General features: G+C 37.2%; 1 protein-coding gene across 1 annotated transcript in view; it reads right to left on the bottom strand.

Moving 5' to 3' along the window:
- Nucleotides 1-21,857, bottom strand: part of LOC103207316 (DExD/H-box helicase 60) — a 218,360-nt gene that overhangs the window by 60,020 nt on the left and 136,483 nt on the right. The window contains 4 exon segments of the mRNA XM_007952893.2: nt 8,753-8,874; nt 11,316-11,457; nt 12,006-12,110; nt 15,216-15,416. Coding sequence (XP_007951084.2) covers nt 8,753-8,874; nt 11,316-11,457; nt 12,006-12,110; nt 15,216-15,416 — 570 coding nt within the window.

The following is a 21,857-nucleotide window of genomic DNA, read 5'->3' as shown; positions in this document are numbered from 1 at the left end:
AAAAAAAAAAACAAAAAAAAAACAAAAACCTAAAAAATACTTCTTCAAGAAACTATAAGAGATCTACATAAATGGAAGAACATACCATGCTCATGGATAGGAAGATTGAACATTGTGAAAATGTCAATACTACCCAAAGCAATCTATACATTCAATGCAATCCTAGTCCAGATTCCATCTACATTTTTTAAGTACATGGGAAAACCAATCACTGATTTTATATGGAAAGGAAAGGGACCTCAGCTAAGCAAAGCACTATTGAATAATAAGAAAAAAGCAGGAGGTCTCACTCTCTCAGATCTCAAAACCTCCTATACAGCCACAGTAGTCAAAACAGGCTGGTATTTGTACAACAACATACACACAGACCAGTGGAACAGAACTGAGAACACAGAAATAGATTCACCCACCTATGGTCAGCTGATCTTTGACTAATGGCTGAAATTGATTCAATGAGGAAGAGATTGTCTCTTTACCAAATTGTGCTGGCAAAACTGGATAACTGTTTGCTAAAAAATGAAACAAGATCCATATTTCACACCATACACAAAAACTAACCCCAGATGGATCAAAGAGTTAAATGTGGAACCTAAAACTATAAAGTTCATCAAGAAAAAAATAGGGGCAAACTTGTTGTTGTTGTTGTTGTTATGTGCCCTCGAGTCAGACCCGACTCATAGCGACCCCTCCTTGGGTTTCCAAGGCAGTATCACTACGGAAGTAGGATTGCCCAACCTTCCTTAGGGGCCCTAATTTATAGTATAAATAGACTATCAGGCATAATACAAAATGCACAAACAGCAGAATGTACATTAGATGATTGAGACCTTCTAAAAATTAAATTTTTATGTGCTTCAAAAGACTTCTCCAAAAAAGTAAAAAGAGAACCTACAGATTGGGCAAAAATAATTGGCAACAACATACCTTACAAGGGATTTATCTCTAATATTTATGGAAAATTACAACATCAAAAAGATCGAATTAAAAAATGGGCAAAAGACATGAATAGACGCTTGATCAGAGAAGATATTCAGGTGACCAACAAACACATGAAGAAATGTTCATGATCAATAACCATTAGAGAGATACAAATCAAAACAACGAGATACCACTTCACACCAGCACTAGTAGCAAAGTTCAAGAAGCCAGAAAAGTAAAAAAATGTTGGCAAGGATGTGGAGAGATAGGGACTCTCATACACTGCTGTTGGGACTCAAATGATATAACAACTGTGGAAAGCAGTATGATGATTCCTTAAAAAGTTGGAAATAGAAATATCATTTGATCCAGCAATCCTTTTACTAGCTATATCCTAAAGAAGTGAGAGGCAGGATGTGAACATACCCATGTTCATCACAGCACTATTTATAATAGCAAAGTGATGGAAACAACCTAAATGCTCATCAACAGAAGAATGGATAACCAAACTATGGTACATACACACAATGAAATACTATGCAACCATAAAGAATAACATAGAATCTTCAAAACACTGCATAACATGGATGAACTTGGAGGACATTATGCTGAGTGAAATAAGTCAATCACAGAAGGACAATGTGTATTAGTTGACTACTGTAAAAAGTCAACTAATGTGGTCCCGACCTGTGAGTTCGGGACCACAGTCACACCATCAAGCTCAATTGGCATGACATACTGCACAAAAATATTGTTCTACATCCTATTTTGGTGAGTAGTGACTGGTATCTTAAAAGCTTGCAAGCAGCCATCTAAATGCAACAATGGGTCTCTCCTCATCTGGAGCAAAGAATGAAGAAAATCAAAGATTCATGGAAACAATTAGTTCAATGGACTAGTTGATCATGTGAACCTCCATCTATATGTCCATGAGACCAGAATGTGGAGTGTGAGTGGCTACCACTGCCAACCACTTGGAAAGGGGTCAGTGCAGGAGATCCTGTATAGAATGGGAAAACAATGTGCAACAGAACTCAAAATCATAAAAATGACTAGATTTACTGGTCTAATAGAGCCTGGTGAGACACCTGAGACTATGGCCTCTGGTTACACTTCAGGTCTGGAAATGAACTCACTCCCATGGCTTCCAGCCAAACAACAGACAGGCATTTAGGGTGAGCATTTACCTCAGGTAGAGGTACACTTCTTAGAATGATCAATCATGGGAGAACAGAAGGGGAGCATTTGCACAGGGAGAAAGCTCAGGTGGCAGGAATGCATAGGAAAGAAGGACACAGGGAAGAGTTAACTACAGGGAAGAAATGGGAAAAGAGGTGTTACACTGTGGGGAATTGCAGTCAATGTCATGAAACAAAATGTGTATGAACTGCTGAATGGGAAATGAATTTGCTCTGTAAACTTTCACCCAAATCACAACAAAAAATTTAAGAAATAAAAAATGTAATTGTTCCCTGAAGACTTCTTTGTAGATGTAAAAATGATTATTCTAAAATTTTATGGAAAGGCAAAGAAAGTAGAGTAGCTTAAAAAAAAAAAAAAAGAAAACAAAAATTTTAGCAACTGGACCAATAATCAACATTGTGATAAATGCAGCAAAGATTGAATTTGGCAAGGATTTCAGTTTACTTGGATCCACAATTAAAGTCCATGGAAAAAGCATGAAAGTAAACAAGTGATGCATTTCATTGGGCAAATCTGTGGCAAAAGATCTCTTTAAAGTGTTGAAGAGCAAAGATGTCACTTTGAAGACTGTTCTGGTTACCAAGTGCCACTCTGACAAGAATATACCACAAATACGATGGCTTGAACAAACAGGAGTTTATTCTCTCACAGTTTGAGGCTTTAAGTCCAAGTTCAAAGTGCCAGGCTCTAGGGGCTGGGTGAAAACACCTCAACCTTGGGCTTCAGCTCTGCTCCTGCTCCCAGCCCACTGAAGCTAGAGGCTTTTCTTTGTTTCTTCACTCAGACAGCTGCTGGCTGCTGAGGTTGACAAGCCCAAGGTTGACAAGTAAAAAGGCACAGTCCCGATGTTACCAAACCACATGGTAGGCCATTAATTGAAGTCCATTTAAAATCCCAAGGTTGGTAGAACATGGCATGCTGCTGAACCATGGCATGACTACATGCAGGGTTCAAGTGTGGCATAAGTTAGAGACCATTCTCAAGGCTTCTCCTTATATACAGGAAGCAGACCATATTCTTAAGGCAGCTACTCAGCTGCTCACAGTAGATTCTACCATGGAGTTAGTTACCAGTCTCATCATGGGGGATACTACCACCAGCTGCCCAGGCACTCAACCAGGCCCAGCCAAGTTGACACACAACCTTAACTACCACAAAGACTAAGGTGTGCCTGATGCAAACCACAGTATTTTCAATCACCTCATATACCAGTGAGAGCTGAACAATGAGTAAGGAAGACTGAAGAAGAATCTATGCATTGAATTGTGGTGTTCACAAAAATTATTGAATGTGCTATGGAGTGCTAGAAGAATGAACAAACCTGTCTTGGAGGAAGTGCAGCTGGAATGCTCCTTAGAATTGAGAATGACCAGACTTTGTCTCATTTACTTTGGTCATGGTGTCAGAAGGGACCAGTCCCTGGAGAAGGATACCATGGTTGGTAAAGCAGAGGGTTAAGGAAAAAGGGAAAGACCCTCAACAAAATGAACTGACACAGTTGCTGCTGCGATGGGCTGAAGGCATGGCAATTGTTGTGAGGATGGCACAGGACCAGGCAGTGTTTTGTTCTGTTATTCACGGGGATGCTAGTAGTCTGAACCAACTCAATGTCACCTAAGGACAACAACGTGCTTTAAAATTATGCAGCGTTGCCTTTCACCACCTTCAAAAACTATCCAGCAATTAGATTTTTGAATATTCTTCTGTTACTTTTCTCTCTCCTCTTCTTTGGGGATTTCTGTCATATATATATTAAATCTTTTTGAGTGTGATCTTCATGTCTTTTATACTACCTGCTTTTATTTTACTTCTCTTCTCCTTCTGCTACAGTTTGAATATTTTTGATCGAGCCATCTTCCAATTCACTTATCATAGCTTAAAATATGTATATTCTGTATTTTGTATATTATATTTTTCAATTTTAAAATGTCCATTTAATTGTTTCTATATGTCCAATTATATGGTGATATTCTCCATCTTGTCATTTATATTTTCTGTCACTTATCCTATTTTCTTAAAATTATTAATAACACTTAAAGTTCTTGTATCTTATCTCTAATATTTGGCTTATCTGTGGGTCTACTTCCACTGCCTGCTTTTCCTCATCCTTATTGGTCACATATTCTTGGTAATCACTTTTCTAGTATTTTTCTTTACCCTGCAAGGTATTTATAAAATATTTCATAGGATTCAGATGATGATCTTTTCACCAACTGGGTTCCCCATTTTCTGTTTGGCATAGAGGATAAAGGAGTGATTATTTCAATCCAAGCAGAGATTGAAGTGGATTGGTATTGTTTTTGCAGTTTTAATAAAACTCAATTTATATGTTTTTTTTTAATCTGTTTCTAGGTCATGTCCCTGTTGAGAGTTTTACTATGAGGCAGGTGGTCTCATGGTTTTCAGCCCTAAACAACCACAATCTAGAACTTTCCATCTTAGGTTCCAACCTGGTTTTTTCCATCCCCAACTATAAATGGCTTTAGAAAGTATCTGGCTATGGATATAAGCCTATACATGAAGGAAGATTTTTCTTGCCCTGCAACAGATTTTTCTGTGTGTTTGTTTCACAAACACTATGAGATTTCAGGAAAATATCATACAACAACATCACTCTATCTTTTAAAACCTTTTGGTGTAGCTCCACTGCATCTCATGCAGATATGGTATTCAGTGTTGGGTAAAAACTGCTATATGTTTGAAGTCTCTCACGTTTGTAATTTGCACTAAAAGTTTGAGACTTTTTTTAAAAATTTTTTTTTAAAATCTCATAGAGAGGTCCTCTGCCCAAGCCAAGACCATGTCCAGAACTAAAAAATTTTCTGAGAAACATCATGGCTGATTTTTTTATCACACACGGCAAAAGTTCTTGCCACTATGAAATTTAATCATTCCTCCTACAGCTCTCTCTGCTGCTAAAAGAGTGAGGGCCATCTACTATGTCTTAGTTGGAAGTGGAGAAATCATCAAGGATCTTTAAAGAGAGAGGAAGAGAATGTAGGACTCAGTTGAGAAACTTCTTTTATGACATTTTTTTATGATGACCTTTTAGAGATACTGGTTTATCTTTTATGATTAATTATAAAATAATTTAATAAGTCAATCACAGAAGGACAAATATTGTGTTAGTCCATTATTGTAAAAAGTCAAGGAAAGGTTTATATATGAAAGGTAATTTTCTTTGTTGGTTACCAGAGGTGGGAGGGGAGAGGAGGGAACATGGCTAAATAGGTAGAGACAAGTATTGATTTGAGTAAAGGAAAGGTCAATGTACCAAATGTGAGTGATCAACATGGTGGCACTGAGGAAGAGGGAGACATAGAGAGGTGCATGGGAGGTACAGATAACAAAGATGAACCCTTTTGCACATACAGTATTGCACTGTCAGTGATGGCAAACATTGATCTATGAGTGGATAGATGGGTGGACAGGCGGAACGATTGGGTATGTCTATGCAGAGGGGAGTGAATAGTATAGGGTTGCCAGACAATGTTTCTACAGGTGTATTTGTATGTTCTGTAAGAATTCCAAGGTACCTAGTAGAGCTGACAAGGGACAAGGATATAGTCACTTCTTGGCCACAGCCAGCTCCCTAGAGGGAGTGAGTAGTTGGATCTGTGGGCTTAGGACCATGGTCACAAGGAACATCAAGCTCAATTGGCATAACGTACTATGCACAAACACTGTTCCACATCATACTTTGATGAGTAGTGACTCGGATCTTAAAAACTTGCAAGGGGCATCTAGATGAACAATGGGTCTCTCCTCATCAAGAGCAAAGAAGAATGAAGAAAACCAAAGATGTATGGAAAGAATTAGTCCAAGTGACTGGTACACCCCGCAATACTCAGCATATATGATGAAGAGACCAGAATAACTAGATGGTGTCTGGCTACCACTGTCAACCACTTGGAAGGAGATCTATGTAGGAGATCCTTGACAGACTGGGAGAACAATGTGGAACAAAACTCAAAATCATAAACAAACAAACAAACAAACAAACAAAAACAAACAAAGGACCAGGTTTGGTGGTCTGATAGAGCCTGCTGAAACTCCTGAGACTATGCTCTTCAGGTCTGAAATCAAACTCACTCCCTTGGCCTCTAGCCAAACAAAAGACAGGCATATGAGCTGAACATTTGTATTAGTAGATACACTCCTTGGAGAAATCAATCATAGGAGAATAGAAGGGCTGTGTATGCACAGGGAGACAGCTTGTGGGGCAGGAGTGCATGGGAGGGAAGGACACAGGGCAGAAGTAACTATGGGGAGGAAATGGGAAGAGAGCTGTTGCACTGTGGGAAATTGCAGTCAATGTCATGAGACAAAGTATATTTGAATTGCTGTATGGAAAATGAATTTGCTCTGAAAACTTTCACCCTAATTACCATAAAATTTTAAAAAATATATAAAGTGATTTAAACAAAAGAATAGTTCAACAAATATGTATATATAATGAAAAATATGAAGGTCATAGATCAATTACTAAAGTTGGGTCTACTTATCTAGAGAATATTCAGTGAAGGCATGTATTACTTATACAGCAACTTGGCAACACAGATTAACTCTTCTATTTTTGTTTTTTGTCATCTTGTCACTAAAGTTTTCTAGTAAAACCAGCCTATTCATTTTCTCAGATTCTAATGGAATTCATTAGTCATGGTATTTAGTTGATTCAATGACAAGCAATCATGACCAAAAAAATACATTTAAAATAAAGATGAAAAGAATATTTGTACTTTTGGCCTGTTGAGTCAAAGGATGATTTCTTTAACTAATCTAACACTTTCTCAGTGAAGAAATTGTAGTTCACAACATATACTTTCTCCCTATAGACCCATCTCAGAATAATATTGTCCTAAGGAAACTACAGATTCAGCTATGGGGACTGTTATTTCCTTAAAAAAAAAAAAAAAATGCCATTGATTCAATTTCGACTCTTCTTGTTGTTAGGTACCATTGAGTCATCTTCGACTCATAGTGACCCTATGCACAGCAGAACAAAACACCACCCTGTCCTGCACCAGCTCCATGATTGGAGCCCATCACCACAGCTACTGTGTCAATCCATCTCGTTGTGGGCCTTCCTCTCTTTCATTGACTCTCCACCTTACCAACCATGAGAATATCCTTCTCCTGGGAATGGTCCCTTCTGCTAACACGACCCAAGTAGGAGAGATGAAGTCAGGCCATTCTCACTTCCAAGGAGCATTCTGGCTGCATTTCCTTCAGGACAGATTTGTTAGTTCTTTTGGCAGTCCATGGTACTTTTAGCATTCTTCACCAGCACCATAAATCAAAAGCATCAATTCTTCTTCAGTCTTCTTTATTCGTTGTCCAGCTCTCACATGCATATGAAGTGATTGAAAAATAGCATGGCTTGTGTCAGGTGCACCTTAGTTCTCAAGGAGATATCTTTGGTCTTCAGCACTTGAAAGAGGTCCTTTGCAGCTGACTTGCCCAGTGCTATACATCATCTGATGTCCTGACTCCTGCTTCCATTGGCCTCGATTGTAGAACCAAACAACGTGAAATCTTTGACAACTTCAGTCTTTTCTTTCTTTATCATGGTGCTGGTTATAGGTCCAGTTGTGAGGATTTTTGTTTTTAAAAATATAATTATCTAAGTCTTTTCTTAATTGAGATGTAATACATACTACAGACTGTATTCTTCAAACTTCATTAGTAAGTGCTTCAAGTCATCCTCACTTTCAGCAAGCAAAGTTGTGTTGTCAGCATATCACAGGTTGTTAATGATTCTTCCTCCAATCTTGGTGCAACATTCTTCTTCATATAGCCCAGGTTCTTGGATTATTTGCTCAGCGTGCAGACTGAATAAGTATGGGGGAAAGGATGCAACCCTGACACACTCCCTTTTCTTGACTTTAAACCATGTAGTTCCCCCTTGTTCTGTTCGAAAGAAAGCCTCCTGGTCTATGTATAAGTTCCTCATGAGTACAATTAAGTGTTCTGGAATTCCCATTCTTAATATTATCCACAGTTTGTTTTGATCCACGTAATCAAATGCTATTGCATAATCAATAAAACAGGTAAATATTTTTCTGGTATTCTTTGCTTTGAGCCAAGCCATCTGACATCAGCAATATCCCTTGTTCCACATCCTCTTCGACTCATAGGAACTATATATATGACAGATGGGAACTGCCCCATAGAATTTCTCAGCTCTACAGCTTTATGAAAGCACACTGACTCATCTTTTTTCCTGCAGAGCTGTTGTTAGGTTTAAATTGTTAATCTTTTGGTTAGCAGCTTGGTGCATGAGGTCTCCTTTGTTTTCTTTTAAAAATATAATTTTCTAAGTTTTTTCTTAATTGAGTGCTGTAACTTAATGCAATCAAATGAAAAACCATAAAAAATTAAGACTTTTGACTCTTGCTTTCTTTAAGATACTTAACTTTTGGGTAGATCTATAGGTAGACCCTTATAAATTACAGATTAACATAACAAAATTATAATTATAATTAACATAAGATAATTATAGAAAGAACAAATTATTCTACAAAACAAATGAACTATATTTTGTTAAAAAATCTACTATTGCTTAATTATTTCTGGTAACATACATTTAAATTATCTTAATTATTAAATTTTATAAGAACCATAATAATACCTTTGATTGATGAAACTTTAAAGTAACATCTTGGAACTTTGCTGGAATATATTTTCTTCCAAACAGATTTGCCAATACTAACATTAGCTTTTCCATAACATCTTGAGAAAAATGTTTTGAGCCTACGCAAAACAAAGTGTCTTGTGAATACGAAAGTGTGAGGATCCACTTTACATATTTAAATCATGTGCTATATTACATTTCATTTATTAAAAACTAATTTTATAACTAATACAGCAGCTGAGGAATGACTATATCTAGTGGCAGTTTTATTTCTCTTTCCCTGAAGTCCGTCCAAGTGTATTATCAATATTCCTAAAGCATTTCATGACCATGTCTCTCCACAACCAAAAAGATCTCTAACAGTATCTTAATGCTTAATAAACAAAATCCAATTTTCTCAGCTTATCATTTTTAACTTTCCAAGATTCAAGCTACAAAGAACCTCCCAACCTTATCTACCTCCTTACATTCCTGCCATTCATATTATGATCAATTCTCTATTCTTCACAACATAGAGGCACTTACCTTAGTGGTTATAAAGTTGCCATGTCTAACACCTTTAATTCTTTGTTATAGCAGTGAAAATATTTCCCCCAGTGTGTCATTTACCTTTCAAACTGTTCATTATTGTTCTTTATAAAAATAATTTTACACTTTCATGAATCCTGGGTTTTATGTTTTACTCAGAAAGACATTTCACCACTTAAAAATTATTATCATTTTTTAAAATAATATTCTATCCTTATTTTTATTATTTTATTATTTTTTGCAGTGAAACCTTTATTCTATTTGTAATTTATTTTGACAAAGAACAGGGCTGATATCTATTTTTATTATTTCCCCACAAACAGCTTGTCTGCAGTACCAATACCATTTATAGAACTATTTTTGATTGCATGATATCAAAAGCCACCTCTACCATGTTTTAAATTTATATACATATTTGTATCTATTCCTAGATGCTCTATTGTGTTCCGATTATTTGCCATTTTTAAGTATTTAGTCTTATAATAGGAGCTCTGGTAGAGTAGTGCTTAAGGCACTTGACTGCTGACCAGAAGCCTGGGGGTTCAAACCCACTAGCCACTCCTCGGAAGGAAGGTTGGGCAATCTACTTCCCTAGTGATACTGCCTCAGAAACCCAAGGAGGTGTCCCTATGAGTCAGGTCCGATTTTACAGCACATAACAACAACAACAACAACAACTATTGAGTTTCCTCATTTACAAGATGGTGATAGTCATGTTATCTACCTCATAAAATTATCATATTTTCTATCCTTATGCTTAACACACATACACATACTTTCTCTCCTCTAATACACACACCTTCATTCCTTGTTGCTTGGGATTATTTCTTCTCTAATGGTATAATTTCCTGAGTAACTTTGTTTCTCTGAACAATACATGCTCAAAGCATAATGACTAGACCTATTTCACAAAGTAGAGTATTCCTATCTGTTGTGATAAAAGTAATGTTGTAAAAGGCACTTAAATCACCAGGCAGAAAGAACAATTTTAAGCATAAAATTTACAAAATGGAAACAATTCTTTAAAGGAAAATAAAAGTCAAAATAAGTAAGGGATTTGTTGTTAAAGAAAAGCTTTTAAAAATAACTATGTTAAATGGAATATTAAGTGGGAATTACAGATGAAACTTATTTTAAAATGTACACTAAATGGACAAAACTTATGACATAATTAGGGAAAAACAAGATTCTAGAGTATACAACTATTATATCAACTATTTAAATATATATTGTTGCTGTTGTTGTTGTTATGTGCCGTTGAGTTGGACTCAACTCATAGACCCCATCTTGGGTTTCCAAGGCGGTAGCACTACAGAAGTAGATTATACTATTACAATTAAAGAAAATATGGTTAGAAGAAAATATTCACAAAAGTTAATAGTGATTATGTATGGATAGTGAAATAATGGGTAATTTTTATTTCTAACATATAGCTTTTCTAAATTTACATATTTAAATTTTTTTCTGTGATGAACATATATTTTTAATGAGAAGTGATTATTTTAAAAATCACCAAAAAAGAAAGAAACAAACAAACTCACTGCTGTCTAGTTGATTCTAATTCATAGCAACCCCTCCTTGGGTTTTTGAGGCAGTATCTCTACGGAAGTAGATTGCCCAGTCTTCCTTCCGAGGAGTGGCTGGTGGGTTTGAACCACCAACCTTCTGGTTAGCAGTCAACTGCCTTAAAAATCACAGATCATTTAATACGTTCTGACACCTGGGGGCAATGAATCGAACTTAAGTACTGCATGATTCATGTTTTTTCTTTCTATTTTTAGTAAATATACCTGAAACTTCCAAATTCTCTGGTGAAGTTGACATTTTTAAATAGATATCGCTAAATATGGCTGTATCCCATATAATCTATATTAGTAGGTATGTAGCTTTATTTTCAGTGTCTATTTTGCAATATGTAAATTATCTGAATATTAATTTGTATTTTCTTTGTAAAAAAAAAGTTCCCCAAGTGTAAGTTTTTTGCATATCTGTTGTTATTTTCAGACTACATACACATAGCCTTCAAGCTTACCTTTACTGGTTGGCTGACAGAGATTATGGAAAAGGCCTCTCACAAAAAAACTGACAAAAACAAGATTAGAAGGCTCATGATAAAACAAATGCGATACAAGTCCAGCAAACCCCATCGGATTACATTCTTGATCTAAGTAGCCCTAAAGAATAAAAATAATCAGTTTGACTCAACTCACCATGTACATAAATCAGTAGTAAATTATTATGATCAGTTTAAAATAGTTTAAATCAGTTTAAAATCAATATAAAAGATGCTGATAAATAGCACTAGGCCCAGCTTTGATAATAACATCAATTATTGTTGTTAATTCCCATGGAATCAGCCCTCAACTCATGGTGACCCCCTAATTAAAATATGACTGGCCGACTAATCCATAGGATTTTCATTGGCTGATTTTTCAGAAGTCAATTGCTAGGACTTTCTTCCTTATCTGGAAGCTCCACTGAACCTGTACAACATGACAGCAACATGCAAGCCTCCACTGAGAGATGAATTGTGACTGTGCTTTACATGCACTGGCCAGGAATCAAAACGCCTTGCATGGAAGGCAAGAATTCTACCACTGAACCACATTAGTAATATTAATTACTACACATATCTTTCTAAAGACTACTTCCAGCAGTTCACCATGGTCAGAAATCTAGGTATAGCAATAGTATTTCACAAAAAGATGAAGCACAATCATACCTGTTTCACCAGGAACTGCAAAGAAAACATGAAGTAAAGTTTTAACATCTCCATGACTCTAGGTTGCTTGAAGGATAGCAATGAATGCTTTAGCACTGACAGCACCTTTAAAGAAGAGTACTTTCATTTATCAAAGTATTATGAAACATATTTATAAGTGGTATAGTTTTTTTCCATATATATTATACTACACAGATAATAAGTAACATCAATATATAAGATTCAATTAGATTTTATATTATGTTTTATCATGATCTTACATGACACATCCTTCTTTAAACAAAAAAGAACACATAAAACAGAACTGCAAGAAATGGATTAGTCTGGGACCAAATAATCTGGTCATTCTTTGAAATAGCAGTGACTGAAAATGACCTGGAAGAGGAAAGCATGAAAGTCAATCCAGTTTAAGAGCTTATAGCTCTTAAATTATTCTGGGCAAAAGTAACTTATATTGTTCCATGTCTTTACCTATTGGTGTAAAAATAATGAAACTAGGTGGATTTAAATTAAGGTAACAAAACATTTCCTGGTTTCCAGTGTAAATAGTATCATAGAAGGAATTCAAGTCTCTGTCAACTTCCCACTAAAATGTCTATGAAGTTCCAATAAAAGGAAAAATTCCAAACACCACCAAAACTTAAGCCTAATTACTTTAAGTTTGACAGTGTATGGAATCTAGGATGAATTTACACTCACTGTAAGACATATGGACTTGGAAGGAAGGAAGGAAGGAAGCAGGTGTAATATCCATCTCGTTTACTGTGGAATGTTATTTTTTGAGGGAACCAAAATTACTTTTTCTATTATGTCTCCTCAATCTTACTTGACACTTAATTACTGACTGCAGAAGACTATAGAGACTGCCAGAAAACAGCAGGGCAGTAAGTAGGTTGAGAGACTTCAAGGTGGTTCACTGTAAATTTAGAGGTGCAAACCCTATATAATTAAGTCTTGAAAAAATCCTGAAAGAAATGCATACTGGAGTTTGTAGTAATTAATGGCACCCATATGATCAGTGTGTCAGTGAGACTGGCAGTAGAAGTAGAAGATGACCTTTCAGTCCAGAAAGACAACATAAGATGAAAATCCGTAAGTACTGAGATTTTAGCTAGAAACTGTGCACACCAATCTGAATTCAGCTTCAACTTTGAAAAGGTATTTGAAAAGCATTTGGGTGAAAAGAGAATAAAGTCAGAAGAAATCCATATACCCTATTACTTTGTAAATCATCAGATTTGGATAGATATACGTTCATCCAAAAGTGAGAAAACAGCCCAGAGTATATTGTTTATGGTACAATTGTTCATAAGAAAATGTGTTATCTTCCTAAATATTTTGTTATTCAATAAATATTTTTGCATGCCTAGGATGTTTCAGAGGAGTTACTGGGTAGAGCACAGGGTTAAATGCTCTACTACTACCCGAAAAGTTGGAGGTTCAAACCCACCCAGTGGTACCTCAGGAGACAGGGCTAGTGATCTGCTTCCAAAAGATCACAGCCTTGAAGCCCCGATGGAGCAGTTGGAGTCTGCACACCTGGGTTGCCATGAGTCAGAATGGACTCAACAGCAACTGACAACAACTATATTCCATGTTCTATTCTGGGAGACTGTTGATAGACCAGGGAATAAGGAAAGCATCACTGGCTCTAGGGTGCTTACATTCTAACTGGAAATAGAAAATAAATAATAGATAAGATAGATAGATTTGATGACAAGAAGTGATAGTGTGATTTGTATAAATGAGTAAGGAATATTGTCAGTGTAGCACACAAGGGATTCACTTACGATTTGGAAGGGGTGGTCAGAATAGCCTGACTGACAGTAACGTTGGAACAAACGTTTGAAGGAGGTGAGAGAGTGAGGCCATGCATATGTCTGGGAGAGGAGCTTACAGGCAGAGGAAATAGCAAGAGCAATAATCCTCAGACTGGAATATCCCTGGGTTATTCATGAAGCATTTAGTGGGTCCATGTGGGATAGCAAAAGAAGATGAGATCAACAAAATAATTGAGACCAGATTCTGTTAAGTCTCAAAGAACATGACAAGACTTTTCCTCTTAAAAAAAGATGTAGCCTATGAGAATTGTTTTCTATGTGAAGCAAAACCTTGTTTTGAAAATTTATTTGGCATTTTCATACCAAAAGTAAAGCCTCTCTGAAACAAGGCATACCAGCATGAAGTATATGGACAATATAAGTTATGTAACTATATCAATGTTAAAAAGCCAAATGCACATCTATGCCTAAGGAAATGACTGAAAAAACACCAAAATGATAATATGATTGTCTTTGGGTAGCGGAACTTCATATGAGTACTTTATTTTCTTCTTTCAGCTCCCTGCATTTCCTATATATTTTTAAAATAAACTTGTGTTATTTTATGTAAAAATAAACCTTTTTTATTAGAACCATAATGGTAAATCTTTTATTTTAATTTCTATAATATAGGACAGGGATTGGATAAAGGAAATTAATCTGCCTTTTCCAGTTATATGTTAATTATTCTAAAATAACAAAAACTGGTATATTAACCAGATTTCAAATGCAAACAAATCTGTGTTACCACAATGTATAGCCACAAAGTCTTAAATGTAGTTCTATTCTCTAGTCCTAAGTCTCCAGGTAAAACCAAAGCATAAGGGAAAAAAAAAAATTAGAAATCTGTGAGCTCACTTTATTCCTGCCTTTAAAAAAACTTTAAAAAATGTTCTTCTGAAATAACAATGCAAATGTGAAAGTTAAGGCTAATATTCTGGTAACTCACAATTATTTACTGACTTTGAACCAAGTATGAACATATGGTCTTTATATGCATTTATTTCTTTAGTTATCATTAAAATCTACAGGTGATCTTTCCCAGTTTATTGCTGAGAGTACTGAGGTTTAATAAATTTAAGGTCACCAAACCAGTGAATGGTTGAAACTGAAATCTAACCCAGATCTTTTTAAATCCACAGTCGTGACCTTAACTACTACAGGATAAAGCCTACCACACATGAAAATAGTAATGTTAGGTGATTCCGAACGCCCATCCAGGCACAAATTATATGTCTGACAATAAGACAAACTAATTATCATTCTCACCACCTTCCAATCATACACTATTGAGGAAATTATAAAGTGTGAAAGGGCTGGTGAAATGAAGCAGCTTGCCTATGTCCAGACAGTGACAAAAACGGAACCTCCCACAGTGTTAACTGGGCACCTTTGCTTGGGCGTCCTCTGGGTCATCCCCTCTGGAGGCCAGCAGCATAAGTCTCAGGATCAGCGTTATGCTGACAGGGAACTGCCCTCTCAGCTCAGGAACATTGGATTTTATGAGTTTTTCTATTTTGGGCCTTGGAATATCAAAGAAATACACATCTCCTAGCAAGTCTTGACCTCGTCTTCCAGCACGTCCAGACATCTGGAAAGAGAACAATACACCAATGTAAAGCTTTTCTATTTGCCTATTACAGTATAAGAAATGAGCCTTTTTTTTTTCTTTTATTGTGACTTGGGTGAAAGTTTACAGAGCAAATTCACTTCCATACAGCTGTTCATATATACTTTGTCTCATGACATTGACTACAATTTACCACAATGCAACAGCTCCCCTCCCACTTCTTGCCCACAGGTACCTCTTTCCTGTGTCCTTCCCTGCATGCTCTCCTGCCCCCTGAACTATGTTCCGGTGCATACACAGCCCTTCTATTCTCCCATGATTGTTCTCTCCAAGGAGTATATCTACCTAGTGTAAATGTTCACATCATATACCTGTCTTTTGTTTGGCTGGAAGCCACAGGTGTGGGTTCAATTCCAGACCTGAAGGGCTGCTAGGGGCCACCGTTTCAGGGGTTTCACCCAGGCCCTATCAGACCAGCAAATCAGGTCCCTCTTTTTTTTTTTTTTTTTCTCAAATGATTTTGAGTTTTCTTCCACATTGTTCTTCCACTCTATCCAGTGTCTCCTACATAGATCCCCTTCTGATAGGTTGACAATGGTAGCTGGGCACCATCTAGTTCTTCTGGTCTCATAGTTTTATAGGCTGAGGATGGCATGGTGTACCAGTAGCTTGGACTAATTGTTTCCATGAATCTTTGGCTTTCTTCATTCTTCCTTGCTCTGGACGAGGAGGGACCCATTGTTGCATCTAGATGGCTGCTTGCAAGCTTTTAAGATCCCAGTTGCTACTCACCAAAGTAGGAGGTGGAGTGATGTTTTGTGTAGTGTGCTATGCCAATTAAGCTTGATGTCCCCTGCAACTATGGTCCCAAGCCCACAGATTCAACTACTTGGTCCGTCTGGGTAGCTGGCTGTGCCCAAGAAGTGACTACAACCTTGTCCCTTGTCAGCTTTACTATACACTTGGGAATTCTTACAGAACATCCAGAACACTAGTAGAAACATTGTCTGCCATCCCTCTGTATGGTCTTGGGCACATGCCCCCTGCATAGACATACTTAATAGTTCAGCCTATCCACGCATCTCTCCACTCATATAGCCATGTTTGCCTTCAATGACAATGCAGTACTGTATGTGCAAAAGGGTTCATCTTTGTTGTCTGTACCTTCCATGTACCCCTTTATGCCTTCCTCTTCCTCAATGACACCATATTGATCACACACATTTGGTATATTGCCCTTCTCTTCACCCAAATAAATACTTGTCAAGAAATGAGCCTTTTATGATGGGTGGAAATAAGTAAGTTATACACATGTGGAAGCATTAACTGAAACTAATATCCAATTATGTAGCACTCAGAAAACTTACTGTGGCTGATAACAGAGCTGAAAGTGATGTATCTATCCATCATAACACGTAGTTAGTTAATGCCAGTAAATCTACCAGGCATTTATGATACATACAATAAACAAACAATCAACCAACCACAGTAACAAAACTAGACCCTGACTTCAAGGAGCTCACAGCTGAACTCTATTACAATCCATTTTCTCTTCCCTTCTCCCCTATCCCTTGTTTCCTCCTTTTTCTCTCTTTCTCATATAAAAATAAATGTGTCCAGTTACAAATCACAAAATAAAAACTGTACCTAATCCCCTGGAGCACCAACCAGGGAAATGAGTGGGATACAAAAGTCAGGAAGGAAACTTGTTTAAAGCAAGCAAGAGAAAAAAAAAAAGTAACCCTATCTTTTTAGAGAAGCTATATTAGCTCTCATTTATTAAGTGCTTAGAATATGCTACATCTTTTATACATATACGTTTTGATGCAGACATCACGACAATCAAATGAAGAATAAATAATCATTATCTCCATTGTGATTGCAAATATGGGCCAGGTACAACAAACTCTGCAAGGGTGGCACAGGGCTGGGCAGTGTTTCATTCTGTTATAAACAGGGTCAAAAGGAGCCAGAATCAACTCAACGGCACCTAAAAAATAATCATCACTGCACATTGAGGGAACAGGTGCATAGAGCATATAAGAAAATTATCCACAGTCAACCAATCAGGAAGTGGAAGGCCAGGATTTAAACCCTGGCATTTTGATTGCCAAGGGCATCATTCCAAATCATACCACCATAGCTCAAGAATCCCAAAAATATTACATTGGGTAGGGGGAAAAAAAAATCAACTATATATATAAAATGGAGTATAAGAAGATTAGTCTTTAGAGAGGTAGGGAGAAGGATCTCTTGGATAAAAGTCTGAAACATACATAAAATTTTCCTGAGCAAGGGTAGTGCATAAAAGAAAAAGACACTGCCAGCTACCTGTAGGATAGATTAGAACAAGGTGAAAAGAAATCAGGAAAATGATTTTAATAATACAATATTGTTGTCAGGTGCTGTCAAGTAGGTTTCGACTCACAGAGAGCCTATGTATAACAAAAAGAAACATGGCCTGGTCTTACACCATCCTCACTGTCATAGCTATGTTTGAGCCCATGGTTCCAGCCAATGTATCAGCTCATCTCATCGAAAGTCTTCCTCTTTTGCACTGACCCTTGAGTTTACTAAGCATGTTGTCCTTCTCCAGGAAAATGTTCCACCGGATAACATGTCCAAAATAGGTGAGACAATCTCATGATACTCATTTCTAAGGAGCAATCTGGCTATAAATCTTCCAAGACAGATTTGTTCATTCTTCTAGCAGTTCACAGTATATTCAATATTCTTCGACAAGAATACAATTCAAACACATTAATTCTCTTTGGTTTTCCTTATTCATTGTCCACCTTTCACATGGATATTAGGTGACTGAAAATAGCATAGCATGGGTTTTGCAAATCTTAGTCTGCAATGTGACATCTTTGTTCTTTAAAATTTTAAAGAGGTCTTTTACAGTAGATTTGCCCAGTGAAATATGTTGCCTGATTTCTTGACTGTTGCTTCCACAGACATTGATTGTGGATCTAAGAGAAACTGAAACTTTGAAAAATTTGTTCTTTTCATTATTTATCATGATGTTCCTTATTGGTCCACTTGTGAGGATTTTGGTTTTCTTTATGTTCAGGTGTAATCTGTACTGAAGGCTGTAGTCTTTGATTCCCATCAGTAAGTACTTCAAGTCTTCTTTGCTTTCAGCTAGCAAGGTCACAGATTCTTAATGAGTTTTTATCAAACCCTGATACTTTGTCCTTCTTCATGTAGTCCAGCTTCTCAGATTATTTGCTTAGCATGCCAATTAAGTATGGAGAAAGGATACAACACTCACACATGCATTTCCTGATTTTAAACAATGCATTATCCCCTTGCTTTGTCTGGAGGACTACCCCTTGGTCTATGTGTAGGTTTCCCATGAGCACAATTAAGTGTTTTGGAATTTCCATTCTACTTAATGTTATCCATAGTTTGTTATGATCCACATGGTAAAATGTCCTTGAACAGTCAATAAAACACAGGTAAACATCTTTCTGGTATTCTCAATGTGGTGGTTAAGTTTGTGTATCAACTTGGTTGGGCCTGTTTGAGTGGCTGGACAGCTAGTGGTAGTTCTTCCCCATGATGAGACTGGAAATCATCTCAATGGTGGGATCTACCACAAGCAGCTGAGTAGCTGCTTTAGGAATGTGGTCTGCTTCGCATATATAAGAAGCAGCTTTGAGAATGGTCTCTAGCTTACGGGACTCTTGAAACCTGCATATAGCTGTGTCATTGTTCAGCAGCCTGCCATGCTCTGCCAACCTTGGGACTTTTTAGACTTGAATTAATGGCCTGCCATGTGGTTTGGTAACATCAGGACTGTGCCTTTTTATTTGTCAACCTTAGGCTTGTCAGTCTCAGCAGCCAGCAACTGTCTGAGTGAAGAAAAGCCTCTAGCTCCAGTGGGCTGGGAGCAGAAGGCAGAGCTGCAAGCCCAAGGTTGAGGGGCTTTCACCCAGCCCCTAGAGCCTGGCACTTTGAACTTGGACTTAAAGTCTCCAGACTGTAAGAGAATAAACTCCCGTTTGTTCAAGCATCTCATTTGTGGTATTTTCTGTTAGAGCAGCACAGAGGTAACCAGAGCACTTGGCTTTCAGTCAAGATTCATCTAACATCCGCAATGATATCCCTTGTTCCTCATCCTATTCTGATTTTGGGTTGGATTTCTGGGAGTTCCTGTCAATACACTGCTGCAAATATTTTTGAATTATCTTCAGCAAAATTTTACTTAAGTGTGATATTAATGATATTGTTTGATAATTTCCACATTCTATTGGATCATCTTTCTTTGGAATGGGCACAAATATTGATTTCTTCCAGTCAGTAGGCCAGGTAGTTGTTTTCCAAATTTCTTGGCATAAACGAGTACCACCTCCAGTGCTGCATCAATGTGTTAAACATCTCAGTGGTTATTCTGTCAATTCCTGGAGCCTTATTTTTCACCAATTCAGGGCAGCTCAGATTTCTTCCTTCAATATTGGTTCTTGATAATATGTTACCTCCTGAAATAGATGAACGTCGATCAATTCCTTCTGGTACAGTGCCTCTGTGTATTCTTTCAATCTTCTTTTGGTGCTTTTAGCATCATTCAATATTTTGCCCATGTTGTGTTGTTGTTAGGTGCAATTGAGATGGCTCTGACTCCTAGGGCCCCTGTATTCAACAGAACAAAACACTGCCCAGGCCTGCCCTAGCCTCACAATCCTTGCTATACTTGAGCCCATAGTTACAGTCACTGTGTCAATCAATCTCCTCAAGGGCCTTCCTCTTTTTCACTGACCCTCCACTTTACCAAGCATAGTATCCTTCTCCAGTGAGTGGTCCCTTCTGACAACATGACCAAAGTAGGTGAGATGAAGTCTGGCCACTCTTGCTTCCAAGGAACATTCCAGCTATACTTTTTTAAGGACAGATTTGTTTGTTCTTCTGGAAGTCCATGGTATTTTCAGTAATTTTTGCCAACACAACTCAAAAGCATCAACTCTTCTTTGGTCTTCCTTATTCATTGTCTAGCTTTCACATACATATGAAGCAACTGAAAACACCATGGCTTGGGTTAGGTGCACCTTAGTCTTCAAAGAGACAACTTTGCTCTTTAGCACTTTCAGGAGGTCTTTTGCAGCAGATGTCCAATGCAAAATGTCGTCTGATCTCTTGACTGCTCTTTCAATTGGTACTGATTATGGAACCAAGCAACATGAAATCTTTGACAACTTCAATTGCTGTTATGTGCTGTCAAGTTGTCTCTGACTCATAGCAAACTTATGTACAACAGAATGAAATACTTCCTGGTCCTATGCCAGCCTCACAATCCTTGCTACACCTGACGCCATTGTTGCAGCCACTGCACCAATGCATCTTGTTGAAGACCTTCCCCTTCTTCATTGACCCTCCACTTTACCAAGCATGATATCCTTCTCCAGAGAACGGTCCCTTCTGACAACATGACCAAAGTAGGTGAAACTAAGTCTGGCTATTCTTGCTTCCAAGGAGAATTCTGGCTGCACTTTTTCCAAGAAGTTTCTTCCAGGATGTTTCCTGCATCATTCAATACTTTTTCCCATAGAACACATCAATATTGCAACTCGAGGCTTGAATTTTTGCTTCAGTCGTTTCAGGTTAAGAAATGCCAAGTGTGTTCTTCACTTTTGGTTTTCTAACTCCAGGTCTTTGTACTCTTCATTATAATACTTTACTCTGTCTTCTCAAGCCCCTTTTTGAAATCTTCTGTTCACCTCTTTTATTTCATCATTGCTTCTATTTGCTTTAGCCACTCTAAATTCAAGTACAAGTTTTAGAATCTATTCTGAAATCCATTTTGGTATTTTCCTCATTTCTTGTCTTTTTAATGACCTTTTATTTTCTTCATGGATGATGTTCTTGATGTCATCCCACAACTCGTCTGAACTTTGGTCTTCAGAGTATCAAATGTATTCTTCAGATGGTCTCTAAAGTCAGGTGGGATATAATCAAGGTCATATTTTTGCTCTTATGGACTTGTTTTAATTTTCTTCAGTTTCAACTTGAACTTGTATATGAGCAATTAATAGTCTGTTCCACAGTGAGCTCTTGGCCTTGTTCTGACTGATGACATTGACATCCTCCATGGCCTCTTTCCACAGATGTAGCCAATCTGATTCCTGTGTATTCCATCTGGCAATGTGCACGTGTATAGCCACTGTTTACATTGTTGAGAAAAGGTATTTACAATGAATAAGTCACTGGTCTTCCAAAATTCTATCATGTGATCTCCGGCATCATTTCTATCACCAAGGCCATATTTTTGAACTACCAATGCTTCTTTTTTGTTTCCAACTTTTGTGTTCCAATCACCAATAATTAGCAATACATCTTTTTTTTTTTTTTCTCTGTATTTTTTTTTTTTTTTTAATTAGGATTTGGGTGACGATTTACAGAGTAAATTCACTTTTCATACAGCAGTTCACATATACTTTGTCTCATGTCATTGACCAAAATTTA

This window comes from Orycteropus afer, unplaced genomic scaffold (genome assembly GCF_000298275.1).
Source record: "Orycteropus afer afer isolate SDZICR_OR568_19922 unplaced genomic scaffold, OryAfe1.0 scaffold00364, whole genome shotgun sequence".
NCBI lineage: Eukaryota > Metazoa > Chordata > Mammalia > Tubulidentata > Orycteropodidae > Orycteropus > Orycteropus afer.
This window is presented reverse-complemented; position numbering and strand designations above follow the sequence as displayed.